The 18,831-nt window shown below is 38.5% G+C and overlaps 1 protein-coding gene across 5 annotated transcripts in view; it reads right to left on the reverse strand.

Annotated features, from left to right (window-relative positions):
- Positions 1-12,069, reverse strand: part of LOC109627207 (glutamate receptor 2-like) — a 60,967-nt gene extending 48,898 nt beyond the window's left edge. For 2 of the 5 annotated variants that reach the window (XM_069529953.1, XM_069529951.1), the window contains exon 1: positions 11,774-12,069. In XM_069529953.1, the coding sequence (XP_069386054.1) occupies positions 11,774-11,843 (70 nt within the window). In that variant the 5' untranslated portion in view covers positions 11,844-12,069. The remainder of the gene's footprint in view (positions 1-11,773) is intronic. The other 3 variants (XM_069529952.1, XM_069529950.1, XR_011243780.1) reach the window with 2 other exon arrangements.
- Positions 12,070-18,831: the final 6,762 nt, after the last annotated feature.

Consider the following 18,831-nt stretch of genomic DNA (forward strand, 5'->3'; position numbering starts at 1 on the left):
TTCTATAACTTTATTTGGAAGTTGAGTAGTTTTAAGAAAAGCCTTTTGAAATTTACAGCATGTCATGCACATATACTGTGTTGATCAAAGTGCCTTCAGGGGCCTCTCAGTTGCTAATTAAAATCATTAGCATTAATGGCGCAGGCTTACGCCACATTAGAACTCAGATCAGTATCAGGAACACATTAGCCCTTTGATTTTACCAGTGGTTGCTCGTTAATACGGGAGGCTGTAGCACAGCCCCCTTCAACATGAGTGAAATTTGTAAAACTTAATTTAATTAGATACAAATAGTTTACTTGTACAATGCACCTGGTAGATCGCAAGTGCCTGTTAGCATTCGATAAAAAAAGGTTTTCAAATTGTATTAGGTTGATTTCTATCTGAATACATATACTTTTGGGTGTGGTGCGCCAGCCAAACGAGAGTGAATGACAGGGAGCCACTGGATTTTACAATACAAATTGTTGATAGCACTCTGTGGAACTCTGGCCTTGTGACCCCGAGACATAATATTTGACAGGTGTGTTTGTTCCGTTCCACCAATTTGTCCTGTCAACTCATTGGTATCAAATGATTATAATGAACTGTCATGTAACTTCAAAATATGTACAGCAAAGTCTATAGGTAGATGCTGGGGTGGAAGTGGGGATTTTGCAATATTTTCAAGTAAGCAGAGTTGTAGCAAATAGATGAGAGGAGTTTTAATCAAAGCAGTTTAAATACGTTGCCATGATAATAAGGTCACACTGGATATGTGTTGCTATAACAAGATATATAAAAAATTGACATAATTAACATAAGCTTACACATGCTAACTTCAGCTACAAATCATTACTGCTCTGAAATATAATATGTTTAGTCTATGTCTGCAACAAGCTTAGATTATTTTCACATTTAGCTATGAACTTTTTCTCGAATAATGGAAGCTAACTGTGTTAGCTGCTAGTTTTCACAGGCCAGTCAGGAGCTCATGTAGTTGTTATGTAAATGGTTGTGTTCACACTCCTCTGGGTCAGAGTTCACACCCACCTCTCCGGCTCCTCCTTCTCAACCAAATTCGGTAACACCTGGCTCCAAACTGCCAAGGTTGCACTGATCATAACTCTCTGCTTTAAAACATCAGTTTACAAACCCATGGGTGATGTCAAGGTAGGTTGCCACTCGGACGAGAGAAAGTCATGTGAGTCTGAATTTGCATTCTTTATTTCAATCAGTTTACATGGAACAGATTACGCCTACATCCACATCAGCTGTTTGTCATACGCAATTAGCTATATCAAAGTATGTGTGTGTGTGTGGACAAAATGAAGCTGTGGCATTTGATAAAGCCACCAGGGTCTCCCCACAGCAACCAAAAATGAACCATTCGCTTTCAAGCATACTTAAAACGGGCAACATAAGATCAAATGAAACTCAACTTCAAGAGTCCAGCAGTCTATGCCTGGCATCTCAGCTTGGCTTGCTTTCTCATTTGTCTCTCATTAGTGTCTCCTCATGTCTCTCCCATGTGGCAGCTCTCCCTCTGCCTTTTGAATCAAGGGAGAGTTAGTTGGCCAACTAATCTCAGCTGTGTCAATCAAATCTCCCTGGTTCACCAGGAGGAGCTCTCTGAGCCACCTCAAGAAAAACTTTGATGGATGGGTAATGATAAACTTTGGGAGCTAATCGGTAAGGTCAACAAAAATGTTGTCCAAAATACATATTTAACAAGACATTTGTAGAAATAATAGCGAGAGAATCTAAAGCTTACATTGATTAGAAAACGATTCATATGTAATATGATGACATTAAGTATGAAGATGTCATAAAATGACATCAGGCATACTTAAAAAATAAATTTTCCAGGTATCTCTACACCCTGTATGACTAAAGACATAACCAAAAGCGTGTATAAATTGAAAAATCTTTTGACCCCTTTTTATCCTTGAGTCTAAATAGAGAATAGGACAGATGGACGAAAACATGATGCCTTCAGCCAGTACGGAGGCATTAAAAAAGGACTTGGGGGGGTAGGATGGGTTGGGGGTCAGTAATCAGACAGAGAGGGGCAGTAAAATCTTTTTGATGGTCCACAGGCACACTGATAAGATGCATTTCTCGCAGTACTCGCAATAGCCAGTTCAATTATGACAGACAAGACCACTGCCTGTGTTTGTGTGCTTGTGAGAGAAAAGTGGGATATGGAGGAGCTAAGGAAATCAAAGTACTGCACACAACTTTACAATGACAATATACCTTCACTGGGCCATTGCTGGTTGAGATGTAAGGCTAACAAGGCTAACGGATACAAAACACAGCCAGCGACATGGCCCATGGTAGTGATAATTAAGCTTCTGAACTACGCAGAAAAGACACAAATTATGAAAAACGCAAGACTGAAGGAGACCATTCATCTTGACAATCAGAGAATCATGTTTTTTCAAGACGTCTCTGCCAACCTGCAGGCGAAGAAAAGCTTTTGACTCAGTGAAAAGGGACCTAGCTTCCCTTTCCACCCCAGACCTGCATTAAAGAGTTGTGCACCCGACTAAACTACTGGTTACCTTAGAGGAAAACGCCACACTTTTGACTCGGTGACGGCAGCGGAGAGGTTTGTGAAAGAAACATTCTACAAAATGGAGGCTGTGGGTAAACGATGCATAACATTAATCCAGTACGCCTTTGGCAACACATTTTAGTTCATTACAGTTTGTGACTGGCCAAATAATTTTCACTATATGTCGCCATCACATTGATCACATGAGTAACTCTGTTGTTTCATAACTGTTATCTTTCTGTGGCACTATGTAATTATGGTTCAGGTTAAATTTTCATCCTGCTTGGTTGTTACTGCCAATGCAGGCTTTAAACATACATTTCATAGATATGTATTGATAACTTGAAAAAGTAACTAAAGAAACTGAGACCAAAAATCCCTGTCTTCTACTAATTATGGAACTTCACAAACTGAAAGCAACGTAAAATGTTTTTCCCACATATAAGGCAACAAAAAGATGGATGAGATTAAGACAATCGTATTATGAACAGGGGGAGAGGGCTGGTAAACTGCTGTTCCTGGCGCATTAAGCAGACTCAGACTGAGAAGGCAATAAACTCTATTTGGACACATAAAGGGGAGCTAGTTTCAGACCCAAGGCAAATAAATGACACTTATCCCTACTCCATTTGTAGTATCGAAACAGGGATTTACTTACTCAATTACCCCTACTATTGGTGAGACAAAGCAATTATCTAAATTCTCGCCAATTTGCAGGAATGTTGACTTTCGCCCAGGCAGTGCAGACCCCAGTTTCAAACTTTGGTACTCCAAATGTATAACTAAAGTGTCTGATCTATACAATGATAAGAAATGTGTGTCATTTGAAGATCTAAAAGCCAAATATGGTATTCCTAAAGAGCACTTTTTCAAATATCTCCAGATCAGAAGTTATATTATGTCCAAGCAGTATTTGACACTTCCCCCTTTGTCAATCTTAGAAGACATCACTGTTAAGTATTTAGAAGTCAGGGGACAGGTGGCTGTGCTATACAATTTGTTTGTTAGCTGGTCCAAAGATTCTTCAAAGAATGTTCTAAGAGCTTGGAATACAGATTTGAACAAAATGGAAAACAGAAGAAGAATGGTCAGAGGATTGCTCCTTGGTTACTTCCAAACTGTAAACCCACATTCCAAACTACTACAATACAAATGGCTGACTAGGCAGTACATCACTCCGGCCAGGTTGCATCACTTTAAACCCAATATCCCTGATACATGCTTTAAATGTAATCATCAGAAGGGGTTGCTGTTCCACCGTATGTGGGAGTGTTTGCTTCTGGAGAGGGTTACCAAACCTTATTAGTCATATGATCGGCAAGTTATGTATCCCATATTTACCCTGACAGTTTTGTGATCTCAAATGATGAAAAGTCTCATGGAGACTAAACAGTGTATTGCTAGGTCATGGAAAAGGCCAATTGTCTCTGAAGTTTCCCAATGGTTGAATGGAATGACCTTCTATGTGGCACTAGGAATGATAAGTTCTTCCACAAAAAACAAGATTGAGAAAACACTTTCTGCAATTATTTGGAAAATTAAGATTTACAGAGGGATGAATGGACTGATGAACTGATCTGATTGTTTTGTATTTCTTTCTTTGTGTAGATGTATCCAGTGGATATGTATATACTATTTGTATTATATTATATAGATGGATAGTTCGATCTTCAGCATTATGCACAGTGCAAAACCCTAAGTTAGTCAATATGTGTGAATAACAAAATAATGACTCAGGGATAAACCATCAGTGAAAGCTTAAAATCAAATCTAAACAGTGCATCAAAAGCTCTAAATCCTTAATAGGAATCTAATGGTAATGCAACGAAACCTCCATCTGATTCAAAGAGACTAGAAGAAGCTCACCAGCATTTCTGTATAAATGTTTTGGGGGGAAATGAAAATGTGACAGAAAACATAAGTCTCTTGGGGGCTGCCACAGTCTACATTTAACCTGCAGACAGAGAGGTGTCGACACTCTCCTCTATGGAAAGCAGGTAAGGATTTTTCCCTTTGTGCATTTGTTGAAAGCACATAGCAGATAGAAGCAGTGAAAGAGTGCCACATAAAAACATACATGATCTCATGTCACATTATTAAATCAACAATTAACTGAGAGTCAAGCTGAGGCTAACCCCTCGACATCACTATGTCCTTGCTTCCTCTGTCAACAGGACATAGACTCATACAGGTAGTTCTACCATTTTGCAATCTCAGCTACCTTGATACAAATTTTCATTTAAGTGAAACAGGTCTTGATAAAATCAATCCACTTTTTTTTTACATAGCAAAAATCTGACCATGCATTTTTGTTTGAAGGCGTTCCTGTGAGCTGTTTCATATTGACCAGACTGGACTGTATTGTATTGTTGCATAGATTTGTAAAAGAGGCAGGAGCCTGGACTAAAACCAGAACTCAAACCACTGACCTTTCAAATCGACGACACCACTCTGTACCTCCTTAGCAGTAGAGAATTACAACCGCCAAGCTACCTTTGACTCAAATTCCACCTAAGATAAGTTATGATATTGCATGCGTTATTATACACACAGATGCATGTGTATTTGTGCATTAGAAGATGATGGTCTTTTTTCTTTCTGCTAAGAGGTAGCAGTAACAAGTAGATTACGCTGATTTGTCTTTTCAAAAATGTGTAGCCAAAGTAGATTAATTTATCACCTTGTTCAAAGGAGTAAAGTTTGTTTTGTATAGCAGCTCCTTTTGCTAGGAAAGCTCTCAGAGACAGATTTATTCAATTTACAAATGTTCAGTTTACCATGTAATATATTATTATTATATATTATGTTCTGCCTATTAGTTGAACAACAATGTCTCTTCTGTAAATCAAGATGTAGGGTGCGCTGTGACAATTAGTTTGAGACAGTAACACTCCTTACTGCTCCTGTTAACATCAGCCAATGAGGCATTGTAAACCTACAGAGAATTTCAAGGTGCAGTGCTGCTGTCAGATAGGATAGATGTGTTGGCAAAACACCACAGGAGCTCAGGGAATCAGTAGCTTCAATACATTGTTCAACTATTGTGAAACATAACTGACAGAGCAAACATGACTAAATGATGCAGCCTGACAAAAACCAGGAAAAGAAATTACATTTCTCTTGTATTAGCTTCACTACACTGGCTTCCATTTAAATTGAGAATATAATTTTAAATTCTCTTCCTCACCTACAAGACCCTTAATAATGTGGCACCATCATATCTTAAAGAGCTCATAGTACCATACCACCCCTATAGAACATGGCGCTACCTGCTTTTAGTTTTCCTGCTATAGGTCTAGAATGTCGAGGGACACATGACTCATGGAGTTTCTCTTTCCTTTTCTCCTTCCTTATCACATCAAATAAATTAATGTCACATCAATACATGTTACTGACTTGACTTCTTCCCTGGAGTCCTTGTGCCTTATCGTTTGCAGATCCAGGGCTGTGACTGCGGCCACGTCGTGGATTATGATGATGGATCACGAATCAGAGATCAGGATCATAATGTCGGATCCTATATCGTGCTGGCTGATCGTGATAGTAATGGCAGATCCTATAACATGCTGGAATCTGATCGTAGTGGTGGACCATGACTGAGGTGGCAGCTGATGGTGGATCCTGATGGCGGCAGTGGATCATGATGGATTATGATGGTGTATCCTAATCGTGGTGGCTGCTGATCGTGGACTATGATTACAACAAGACTGCTTGATATAAAATATTTCTACTCAGATCCCTCACATGTGGATCTCACTGAGGTTTCTACGTTCTTTTTCCCCTGTTAAGGTTTTTTGGTAGTTTTCCCTTACTCTTGTTGAGGGTAAAGAGCAGAGGATGTCACACCTTGTTAAAGCCCTATGAGACAAATTGTGATTTGTGAATATGGGCTATACAAATAAAATGTGATTGATCGATTGACTACAGCCACAGTTACAGAGACAGTATCATACCATACAGTCATAATCAATCAGTCTATTTAGTCACCAGTTAAACCCAAACAACATGTAGATAGCTGCTTGACAAACTGTAATGATAGACTGTGTCTGAACAGTCACAGTTGTGGTCGAGTCACAACTAATAGTCTACTACATAATTTAGACCAGTGTCTATAGATGAGAGAGAAAGTAAACTGTATGTGGCTTTATTAAACTAACTACATTAACCTAATAACTCCCACCGTAAAGGGTGTTCTTAACTGATGAAACAGTGTCTCACTCAAGCTCGGACATCCGCTTACTGTCTTTCAAGTGTTTATTTTCCATAAGCATTCCTATTTACACATGCTAGGCTAACTAGCACATGAACAGTAACCGAGCCGTTCGCCAGGTAATCAACTGAAATGACATAAAATGAACACAAAACCACACTATTAATGACACGGACATATTATCCATTGTATAATGTGCATACATGAACATATTTATAGCATTCAACAAGTTATAAGCAAATTGTATGCATCTCTTAACTCAACAGCTCAGCTTCACCAGTTAAAACAATAGCATCCATATAAAGAAGTACAGGGGGGTTTGCTACCACAAGAGGTCGCTATTACCTTACAACAAATGTTGAATAACTTCACACTGTATGTAAGGTAATACAACAGTTATTAGGAAGAAGATTTCCCAGTGTGACCCTTTGAATGCTCTGTAGTCAGGTGTGCACACATGTATCTTTAAAGACAGTGCAGCCCTATGCAGTGTTCAATGCAGAAGGTTGTGATGACAGTGAAGGCATCGGGTGTAGAGATGCAAACTCGTGCTTTTCTCAGCTGCCCTGTGTGTCCAAAGAAACATCTGTACAGTAACAGTAGGAGCATCACACTTGCAATATAAGTTTGGTCATTATAATCATGATACAAAAGTTTCACACCATTTAATCACTACTCTTACGATATGTGTCTGAATGTCTACATATCGATATGTAATATAAGAAAGACTTTTGGTTGCATGCTTGCTGTCTGCTGCCAGTTATCCCAGTTTCATTTGCCAGTTCTGTTGGGCTGGAATTAATACACATTCTGTGAAGAGACAGACAGAGTAGTGAAGGAATACAGAGACAGCTATGATGTATTATGAGTATTATGGTACTCTGACAGTTGGATTCCAAAATTATGAATTAATTTGGTGCAGTCTGAATAATAATGTCATTTATAATGAACATTTATATTAACTATTAAGTTTCATTTTCAAATTGAAACTATTTAGAACCTGCAGGTGTGATCCACCATTAAAAGAAGGTAGGAGTTTTAAAAGTGCTGTTTAGAATGTGCATTGTTGATTTTGTCAGAAGCTTTCCAGAAGCTTTTCTTAAGTCATAAAGTGAATTTTTGTATGGCCTCTGACAAAAAATACCATGATATCAAAAGAAAGCGATGCCAGTTTACCTCTGTAGTTGCCTCTGTGATACTGCTTTAATTACCCTGATCATTGTAACATCAGTAGCAGTTACAGGTTACATTTATGTTGTCGTTACCTAATCAGTAGTTATGTATGGTATGTTAGCTAGCATTGGATATTTAATTAAGTAGAAAACGTTACATTCATTTGTTAAAAGCTTATTCTGAAACCCTGGTGGAAAGTCATGATACTGCAGGAGCATTCTGTTGACCTCTTAATAATGAACTAATGTCACAAAACTTTTTTTCACTTTGCATTTTACAACCACCACTATACATGTAAATCAAAACACCTATTCTGTTGTCTTCCAACTGCATGTGCCTGTTCAGATTTGTCTAGTTGTGATGGAATGATGACACCTGCAGTAAAAGTTAGGGTTGTTACTCAAGATGGATAAAATCCCTGACATTGCAGCTTCTGACAGCCGTTGACATCTTGATACACCTGCTCATACAACTTTCTTTATTCATTTCTATTGATTATTAATGAATTAACTCACTCATTTATTTACTGATTGGTCTTGTTTTTACTGTTTTTGTTGTTGTTGCCCCCAGCAACAGCACTCCCACCCAATCCCACCTCCCCTCTCCAATGAAAAAGAAAGGATAAGGAAAAGGGTTTCTCCCCAGCCTGAAGGCTGCAAGGTTCCGTGAAGGAGTTCGGGGTTCTAATCTCCATCTTGTGGCTCCCTCCCCAGGGCTTAGGCACAGTTGATGAGATCAGGCATCCTTAAATTCTTCAAGTGGAGTGGGAGGGAGTGCTGAGAGGGTGGTAGGAGCAGTTTCCCACCCCCATGAAGGACAAGGCAACTTTCTCTCTCTCTGTCTTCAGTTGTAATTTTCTCTCTATTTTTATTTCCAGTTTTAACCACTCCCCCTTGTTGCTCCCCAACACACGCGCACACAGAAATCTCAGACACTCACACACTACTATAAAATCTCTCTATAACAAATAGTGCCAACTCCCTAGTTTTTGCCAGAGAGTGAAAGCTGTAAACTGTTAAGGAAACCTCTAACTATTAAAAATATTGAGGTAGGCACTTCACAATAAGATATTTTGTTGGATGATATTTTGTCCGAAGAATATTGCGATGAATATTGTCATCATTGTGAAACAATTTGAAACCACTGCTACAATGATAATATCGTAGCATAATTATGCAAGTACACACTTTCAATGAGTGATGAACTTAATTTTTAAGAGTATTCAGTCTGACATTTGAATGAGAATTTAAAAAGGTAAAAAATCCTTAATAAATAAAAACTAAACCACAGACAATCAAAACAATAAATAAAATGGACTATCTTGCTCTGTCAACAAAATCACTCTTAAATAAATATTAAACATTTGATATATGTTGCCAGCTCAATGAACAGTGAACTAGATGACCTTTTAGCTTTGTATTGTATTTGGTTAGCATTACAGCGTTTCGAGTGTGTGTGTGTGTGTGTCTGCTCATCACATTTTCAATGTGTTTAAATACGAGCCTCATAAACTCTCCAGCCAAACAAACAAACTAACACAAAATGAACATGAGTACTGTTCAGGTCCTAATAACTTGATTGGTGTTGGGGATTATAGTTAAAGTAGGAGGTAGGACACTCAGCCAAAGACAGTACAAATCAACCACTCCTTCTGCTCTGATCCTAATCGTTTTTCAACATTTGTCCACAGTGGAAACACTGTATTCACACTTTTTGTTTCTACTGTTCGACATACATTGCTTGGTTCAACTCCTCCTCTCCCTCCTCTCCGCTTCACGTGTGTCAGTGACTGAGTGGGTATAAAGTCCACAGAGTAAATGGGATGAGGAAGCGACACAACTAGATCAAATACAGTCACACCAACTAAATGTTTGGCGCAACGGTCACTCTTCACAGATTTTTGTACACATGTACAAACTAACTTACTATATACACAGGGGCCCCATACCCCCCCACCCCCATCCAGAGAGTCGTCCCCCTCAATATCATTGCAATTATAAGCCTTGATATTGTCTGCATACATTTTAATAGTAATACAATATGCACTGAAGACATGTCCGCTAATTATAGATGCAAAATAAAACATTCTTAAGCTTTGACATATTGCACCCCCCTCTCCATGCCTCACAGTGGTTTTGTACACTGCTCACCCCCCCACCCTCTCAAACACTCACACTATCTCTCTTTCGCTCAGAGCGATGCGCTCCAGTTTAGACTGACTTCCTGTGAGTCGCAGCTCTGCAACAGTTGTTGTCAGAGGTAAGTCAGACATGTTGCCTTGATTTTACTACTCAATAGAAAAAAAAGCATTTATATTTAACCAGACAGCATATTGTTTGTTTTACCTCACAGTTGAATCTTGACTCTACATGCACCTGCGTCTTCTAATGCACATGTAAGGCAGGAGTTCTATCAACAATTAAAATATTAATGACAGTGAATTATCATCCGATTTTCAGGCCGTTTGGTTTGTTACAAATGTCAGATGTGTATATATGTTACAGAATGCTTGGTTATGATAAAAATGATTTCATAAAAACAAATGTGATCTGTTGTAGATGATAAAGTAGCAACAGTTCTCTAATATTTAAGATAAACTCACCCAAAACAATTAGGTTCTCAGTGCATTATTTTTTCTTATTGCATGAAAAGTGACTACTATGGTGCAATTTCTTTATCATTTTCAAGTCTTAATTTATTGAAAGAAGAAAAAACTCCAACAAATGCTGTTATATATGTTTGTGTATGGTAGGCCTCATAATGTTGTGGACTTGTACACATTGACAGCAAGATATTAGAGATGTACTTCTTCAGGAAAACTAAATCTAATTAGGAATATTATTTACTTTAGCATGGTTAATGTACTCCTAAAAATAACCTGCAAAGAAGAGGTGTCACATTTTTTTCCACTGCACCAAAACGACAAGTATAAGGACCCAGATATATCAAATGCAAGCTGATATAAGAAAGTAATGAAGTATTTATGGAAATGTTTCACAACTGTGTCATCAGGCAAAGGCAACTCAGAGAGAGGAGCTGTCCATTGACAGGCAGGGTCAGTCAGGCAGAGGGAGTCTCAGGTAAGTTTGTTAGTTTTTGTTTGCAGGTAAAGTAAAAAGTAAAGTCATTAGTCTTCTTGTTGTGTTGAACTGTGTAGTTATGAGTATGGAAATCACGTTATTTCTATTCTAGGAGTACGTTCGGTGTTCGGAATTGCTCTGGAAAATGTCTCTTTATCCAAGCAATGCTGGTCTGAGTCTTTCTAAGAGAAATTGTTGACTGTGACAGAATCTTTGTTATGATGAGTACATTATTCAACCACTGCGTAAACAATAGAAACAACTAACAATAGAAGAGCCATACACACAATTTGTGTCTAATTGCATGTATATATATTCCATTACAGCTCCATTCCATTTTCAGCTGTAATGGAATGCAGCTGAAAATCCAGTCCTGTAGGGGTCGTCATACATACCTGTGTTTGAAGGTCCAACAAGGAAACATGTCTCAAGTGCTGAATTTTAATCATCTACCATGTACCTGGCTTTATCTTTGTGCCAGTTAACACCTTGAACACGCGTATGCCGCGCACACAAACCACACACTGCAGTGCACGCGCATATAATACCAGCCTACATATATAAAATTAGAATGTTGACAGAATTGGAGCAATCCGTGGTGAGATGAGGCCTCTCCTCATTGACGGTGGTGGAAAGACGGGCGAGATGAGAGAGGCCCACATTGATGGATGGGGGAGACATGGGTGCGATGAATGAGAGCGGAGGAAACAGCAAGCGGGACAAACGGTGCAGATGACAACGGTGACGCGATGGCACAAATGAGAATCCTACCGATCTGGACGCTCGGAGATCCGCACAACGCCTCGCGCCATAAGAGTGTCACCACAAACAGCAGCTTCATGGTGCTGGTAATGCTCCTCACGCAACGTCACAGCAGCCGACGGCAGGTTCCTACCAAAAACATCACCGACATTACACGCTATGCGAGCTCATGGCGTGATTCCAGGGTCGCTCTCGAGCGTCTCGAGCTCTGCGGATGCTTTCTTCTCTCTCTGTGGAGATGCGCGTGCCACCGCTGCCGCTGGACTGGGGCGCGCGCCGAGGGTTGCCTAGGAATACCGATGAGGCACGAGAGGAAACCGAGAGCAGCCGACAGCTGAACGTGAAGCAACGTCTGTGAAACCAAGATGAGGCTGGCAGTTCACTACGTTAGAGCTATAGGAGTTTATATAGTGACACCGCTGGCCTCTGTACTGTGACATGATTCATTCATATTAAGACTAATTTAACATTATGGCATATGTAATTAACAAAAAACCCTCAAGTTCATTTTTTTCAGTGAGTATACCATTCTAGCTTTCCAGCCTTACACACAGAGTTTATACTAAGCAACTTTAACATACTGTGGCCATCAAAACCCACATTTTCACAAAATGCCATATAACACTACTTGTGTTTTGTGAAATGTGTTTTGACTCTTAGGGCCACTGTGTTCAATGTGTTGCATCCATTAATATGTCTGCACTCCAACCACACTTGATCCATATAAGAAGAGGTAGGTTACAAAAATGTTAGTGGCTCCAGAGGAGTTTGACTAGCAAAAACACTTTTATCACTCTGAGTCTCCCGTCTTGTGTTTTGATTTGTAGTTCAGAGACATCCCCACCATCTTGTCAAACATGAGGATAAAGTGAAGTAGGCATCCGCAGCAGCACAGGCAGCAGCCAATGAAATTGTGTTAAAACAACTGCAGGTGCTAGCCAGTGAAATCATGTTTATGCATCCAGTCCTGACATCTAACATCTAACCCTAACTCCATCAAAGTGAGCCTGGAGAGAGGAGGCAGCTGTGAACCTGGGGGTGTGTTCATCTGGCTGTGGATCCAGTGTACTTCCCTGTAGCATTTCAAGGACAGCTAGCATGGCACAATTAGCATGAATACTGGCTATGTTGTGTGTTCTGAGCAGAACACAGGCACGTCAGGCACGTCCACTGTCAGGCATTGAAGCAACATGTACATCAGCTCCTCGTTTTTAGGATGTAGCCTCATGGATGCTCCACAGAGCTCAGCTGCAGCACAGTATCAGCACCATGAACAGAGATGTCATCTACCAGTCCTGTTGTTTCAGGATCAGCACCTCAGACATCAGCTGCGACACAAAACTCTCCAAGAAAAGAAAAAAACCTGGGTGAGCTGAGAAACCGCCAAAGACAATCACATGCATCCTGCTGAACTCACCTATTTACATCAGAGCGCCACCACAAATGCTTTTAGTGTGTGACAGTGGTCCTGTCAGTCTGTCCTTCCATGTTCTTAAAAACTGCTCATGCGATTGACTTCAAACTTGGTGGATATATGTCGGCAAACTGGAGCAAGTGCAATGTTGTGCTTTTTGTTGTGTTTTTTTAGACCAATGTAAATAAATTACTTAGACTAATTTATAAACCAATATGTCTCTGGTGGCATGATTAAGTCATTTTTATAATTTACTCACTAGTTGTCTGTGTCTAAATCTTTACTGCCATTAACAAGTGAAGGGATTATTCCTATAAATGTATCAATAATTAATAATTTATATTTTAATTGGTTACCTTTTAAACCCATTGGGACAAAGATTATATTCATAATCTCTTCAATTTATTATTCTTCATGCTGACATCAATCCAATAATCTATGATAAGTCACAGCTTTATGATCAGAAAAAATCTATCAATTGTAAATTTGAAATATGTTACTTGTAACTATAATAATAAAAACCAGAAAAGGAATATGAGAAATGTCTAATGTGAATAAAGAAAACATACTTAGAGTCAACTTGTAAAGTAACACTGACTCACACTGCTTACAACAAAAACCGCTTGCACTTGATCGAAACTTTAATTTAATTAATTTAACCTAATCTAATTTTCAAGTTATTCCTCACCTTCTTCAGCTCTTCTATGTTCTCTTCCAGGCAACCTTTAGAAACTCAAACAAAGTCTCCCTTATCTCCATTGTGGCATGAGGCTCATCCTAAGTGTCTATTTACTTGAACATTATCAGTTGTGCCCCCTGACAAAATTAGTAATGATGGGAAATATAAGGAATAATTGCACATATATTAGAATCAAGTCATTTTTATAACAACAGTCTATTCAAATAAATTAATCAAAAGCAGGAAAGATGACATGAGGTCATGTTTTGTACATAGCAGCTGAGCAGGCGACAGGGCCATCGTTGGATTGAATACACTGGAAATAGATTGTGTTGGAACAACAACAAAGTCATGTTTTTCGTTTGATACAAAAAATATTTTAACTAGACAAATGCAATTTTTTTTCAAGATTTCAAAACATTAAATGCATGCAACTAGAAAAGAGAACTACAGACACAACATACATTGGATGATCATAAACAATAATAAAGATTTGTATGAAAATAGTAAAAAATAAAACGTTTTTACATTTTTAGTTCAGTGATAGAGGGATAATATACCATTGCGCTGCTTGACTTTCTTGTTCATCTTTGTATGGTAATTTGAGGGTGGCAACCAACATCAAGATGCATTACTGCTATCTACTGTGTTGGTGCACCATTCCTGAAGGTGATGCAATACTTTGATACATGGAGTGGATGGGGCATGCCCCTATCTCCCTGTTATAAAAATCTATTTAATATATGCTCCGCCTGGATAGGGGAAGGATTATTCATTTGCAACCAGTATCACCTTCAAGAGACTTTTACTTAAATGACTGTATTAATTTTCACCCTTAATCAGTCAAATTCATATCTAACATTTCAAAAAGAATAAAGATGTTAAAAGATATAAAGGTTTATTAAAGGTCTGAAATAAAAACAATAACCGTTTTGGCTATACCACCTTGCATGGAAAGTGCACAAGTATACCTGGGACAGAATTTTTTTTTAAATCAATATTTTAAGGAGATCTATAAACTTCCCACACAAATTTGAATGGTCCCTTAGGGTCCTCTTGTCCCATATATACATGGTTGCCACCCCGACATTTGAGAACATACAAGTTGCTGGAAAATAATTTTTCAATCTCAGATGTATTGTATTTGTACAATCTAATGTATTTGAAAGGTTTAATTAATACAATTATGCTGTAATATTTTATTTTGAATTTACTACCATTTAAATATATTTTAATAACAGTTTTAATAACTTTTTTAATCTGTTAATTTTCTTATTTGCATTTTGAGGTTTCAAGATGAAAAAACTAAAGAATACATAGTATTTGAAAGTGATGCCATGAACTTAGTGTTGCAATGCATTTAATAAATGATTATCAATGTATCTGTATCTGTTTTTGAATTATCAGGAGCAGGATTATAATTGACTTTTAAATAGAACTAAAGGCTATTTCTTGAGCAGCAACAGTAAAGTTCACAACAATAAAATCACTATATATATATTGGACTGGAAATACAGCCAAAAGAACTTTCTCTTGTTCCCCGTCTAACTGTCCTCTTGTCCTTTTCCCTCTTCTGTTGTTGTGATTCGATTCCTGCTGGTACCACTGGGGAGAGGAAGGTTCAGGCTACATACAGGCTAAATTCAGAATGTCACAGTCACAATGCTTATTTCCTGTTGCCAGAGGTGGCGCCATGACTACGACTTACAGTAATACTGGCTTTGAGACACATATTAATTGTTAATTTACAGCACTTCTTCAAGGGGGCCAGGTTTTGCAAGTTTTTGATCATCCATAGTCTTTTTAACAACAATTTCCTGATTCATAGACATGACATCACCAGTTCCAGCCATCTGATGAAAACATCGAATTTTCACAATGAAGCTGAGATCCAGTCCAATTTTGGGACCTTTCATATTGTCCATCTTTACTTATAGTTTCATAAAAGTTCCGGTTGCCACAAAGTGGTATGTAGAGGTCTTCAGGTCAACTCCTATTAAACAGGAAGTTTGGTGTGGATTGAAGAACAGTGTTATCTGACAGTCTTCATCATTAGGAATTTTCATTCTTTCGGCTTTTCTGACAGCTTTCAGTTATTGAATTGCTGTGAAACATAGATCAAAGTGTAAAACATGTCATTTCCTGTAGCCAGCTGATGGCACTATAACTATAACTCAAAACTGGCATTTCTTTTTTTTTGCTTTTTGTCCCCACTGACACATGTAAAGCGTCCTTGGGGCTCTTGAAAGGCGCTATATAAATTAAAGCTATTATTATTATTATTATGTCAATGTCTTTCCATCAGGTTGCATATTAAAAAGAAATAAGGGGCCGATTGGACAATGTATTATTGAGTTACGATGCCATGTCGCTACAAGCTCCACTGTTCAACAAACACTAAAATGCATTTCAGTTTACCATAGCAAAGATCTTTTGACTGCAGGGGACAAATATTATATTATTATTAATATTATACATTTTCTATGGGGAGTCGAAAATGGCTCACCTCCTGTTCGGCTAAGGATATGGCTCCAGGAGGCTTCTATGGCAGTCATACATGTAGGTGAATGAGGTGAAATTTAAATTTATATATTCAATTCAATTCAATTCAATTTTATTTGCATAGCGCCAAATCATAATATACATTATGTCAAGGCACTTTACATACAAGGTCAAGACCTTAAAATCTTATTTAATATAGAGAAACAGTTCCCACACTGAGCAATGTGCAAATATACTTCCTTTGGGTAGTTTTAACAGGAAGCACCACATATATTTCCTTGCAGATGGCATCCAGCTGTATTATCTGTGAAGTCAGACTATCAATCAATCAATCAAATGTATTTGTATAGCACAACAAACAGTTTTCTCAGGGTGCTGCAGAAACTAAAGGTTCAATGTGTAGAATTGAGTAATGAATTTGCATGTTGCAGCTGAATGACCCTCACCTTACCCTCCCCTTCCAAACATAAAAAATACCTGTGGTAGACTTACATTTTTATGTAAACTCAAAAGGTGTTTAGTTTTTCCAGTCTGGACAACTGTAAAAAAACACGGCGGCCTCTGTAGAGAGGACCCCCTCCCAATGTAAATATAAAGTATTTAAATATAAAAGGGCACTTCTAGGGTAAAGAAACAACCATTTGTACAATTTAGATTATTACACACTAATGAAAACATTGCTAGGATTAATTTATGTTCAGTTTCTGCCAATAGATCCCTTTCACCTAAATCTAACACACTGAACCTTTGAAGACGTAAAGGCCTGGATGACCTATATTTTTTTAAACTTCTAAATACAGACAAAATTGAAGCCATTGTCCTTGGCCCTAAACCCCTGATAGTAACATCATCTGACCAGATAGTTACCTTGGGTGGCATTAGCTTGGTCCCCAGCTCTTTTCTAAGGAACCTTCAGGTTAAATTATGACCTGTCATTAAATTCACACTTAGATTAAAGGTCCAGTGTGTGTTTTAATTCATCTGAAGGCTACCACAGATTCTCTTTCATGTTTGGAAGGGGAGGCTTAGGTAAGGGATGTTCAGCTGCAACATGCAACTTCAACATTAGATGTCACAAAATTCTACACACTGAACCTTTAAGTCTCAGGATGGCTCTCTTCCACAAACACAATATTATGAAAATTTGAAAGATTCTGTCTCTAAAGCATGATGATAAACTAGTCCATGCATTTTTTATCGCTAGACAAGACTATACTGACAGAAACTATAAAAAAGAGATTATATTACTTCTGTGAGAGCTTCTCTGCATTGGCTGCATCCCCATTAAATTGTAAAACATAAAATGGTAAGTATTTATATTTTCTAGTCTTAATGAGCACTCAAGGTGCTTTACACTACAGTTTGCCATTCACCCACACACACATTCATACAGTGCATCTTTTAGCAGCACTTTTTTTGTTCTATGGGGCAATTTGGGGTTCAGCATCTTGCCCAAGGACACTTCAGCATGAAGATGGGAGGACAGGGGATTGAGCTGCTGACCTTCTGGTTGGTGGACGACTGCTCTACCCCTCAGCCACAGCCGCCCCCCAAAACATAGATTTCAAAATCCTGCTCTTCAAATACAAAGCCCCATTCCTTGAGTCTTTAAGAATAGAGTGGTAGACCCTTCACCTACCAGCCTCCTCTCCTGTGGAACCAGCTTTAAATTTGTGTTTTGGGGACAGACATCTTATTTATGTTTAAGGTAAGACCTGAACCTTCCTTAATTATGCTGCTAGGCCTTGAGTTTGGGATGAACTCCCATCATGCTCTGAACACTTCTCTATGGCTCTTCGTCTCCTACCTCTGGCCCTCCATGTGTCCTCTCTCTCCTGTACTTATATGCACCCCCCACTCCCTCCTCATTCTGTCTTTGACTCCAGAACTGCAGGATCCAGATCTGGCACTACTCAATTGTTATTATTATTACTATGAATTAAATATTTGGCGATGTAAACATGCATAATCTTTGCTGAAACTTTGTACAAAATACATATGTGCAAGAAATGTACTTGTTAAGTGTTTTTTGCACAAGGGCATGTTTTACCTAAATGAAAATAGGGCATATGTATTATGTCTAGACCCACAAAAAGGTTTCAAGGACCCATACTCCAAACCCAACAGGAAGTCTCACACATCGTACTTTAATGAACTCCTAGAGGATTAATCAGATTGACTTCAAATTTGGTCAGTGTGATCTAAACACCTTGATGATGAAAAGTTGTACTCTTCATGAGGTTTTGTTAGAGGATGTAGCGCCACCTACTAGCAACAGGATGCACACCTCAAGGATGTGACATCAACCATCACTACTATTATTTTCATCATCACAACCATTCGGACAGAGCTTAAATAGGACAGTTACAGAACTGTTCCTGGTCCCCCTGGCAGATGGCCGCAAACACAGACTCCTGCCAGAGGTTTTGTCCTCCAAGAGAGGGAGTTTTTTTCTCACCACAGTCACCAAGT

This window comes from Paralichthys olivaceus, chromosome 8, assembly GCF_024713975.1.
Source record: "Paralichthys olivaceus isolate ysfri-2021 chromosome 8, ASM2471397v2, whole genome shotgun sequence".
NCBI lineage: Eukaryota > Metazoa > Chordata > Actinopteri > Pleuronectiformes > Paralichthyidae > Paralichthys > Paralichthys olivaceus.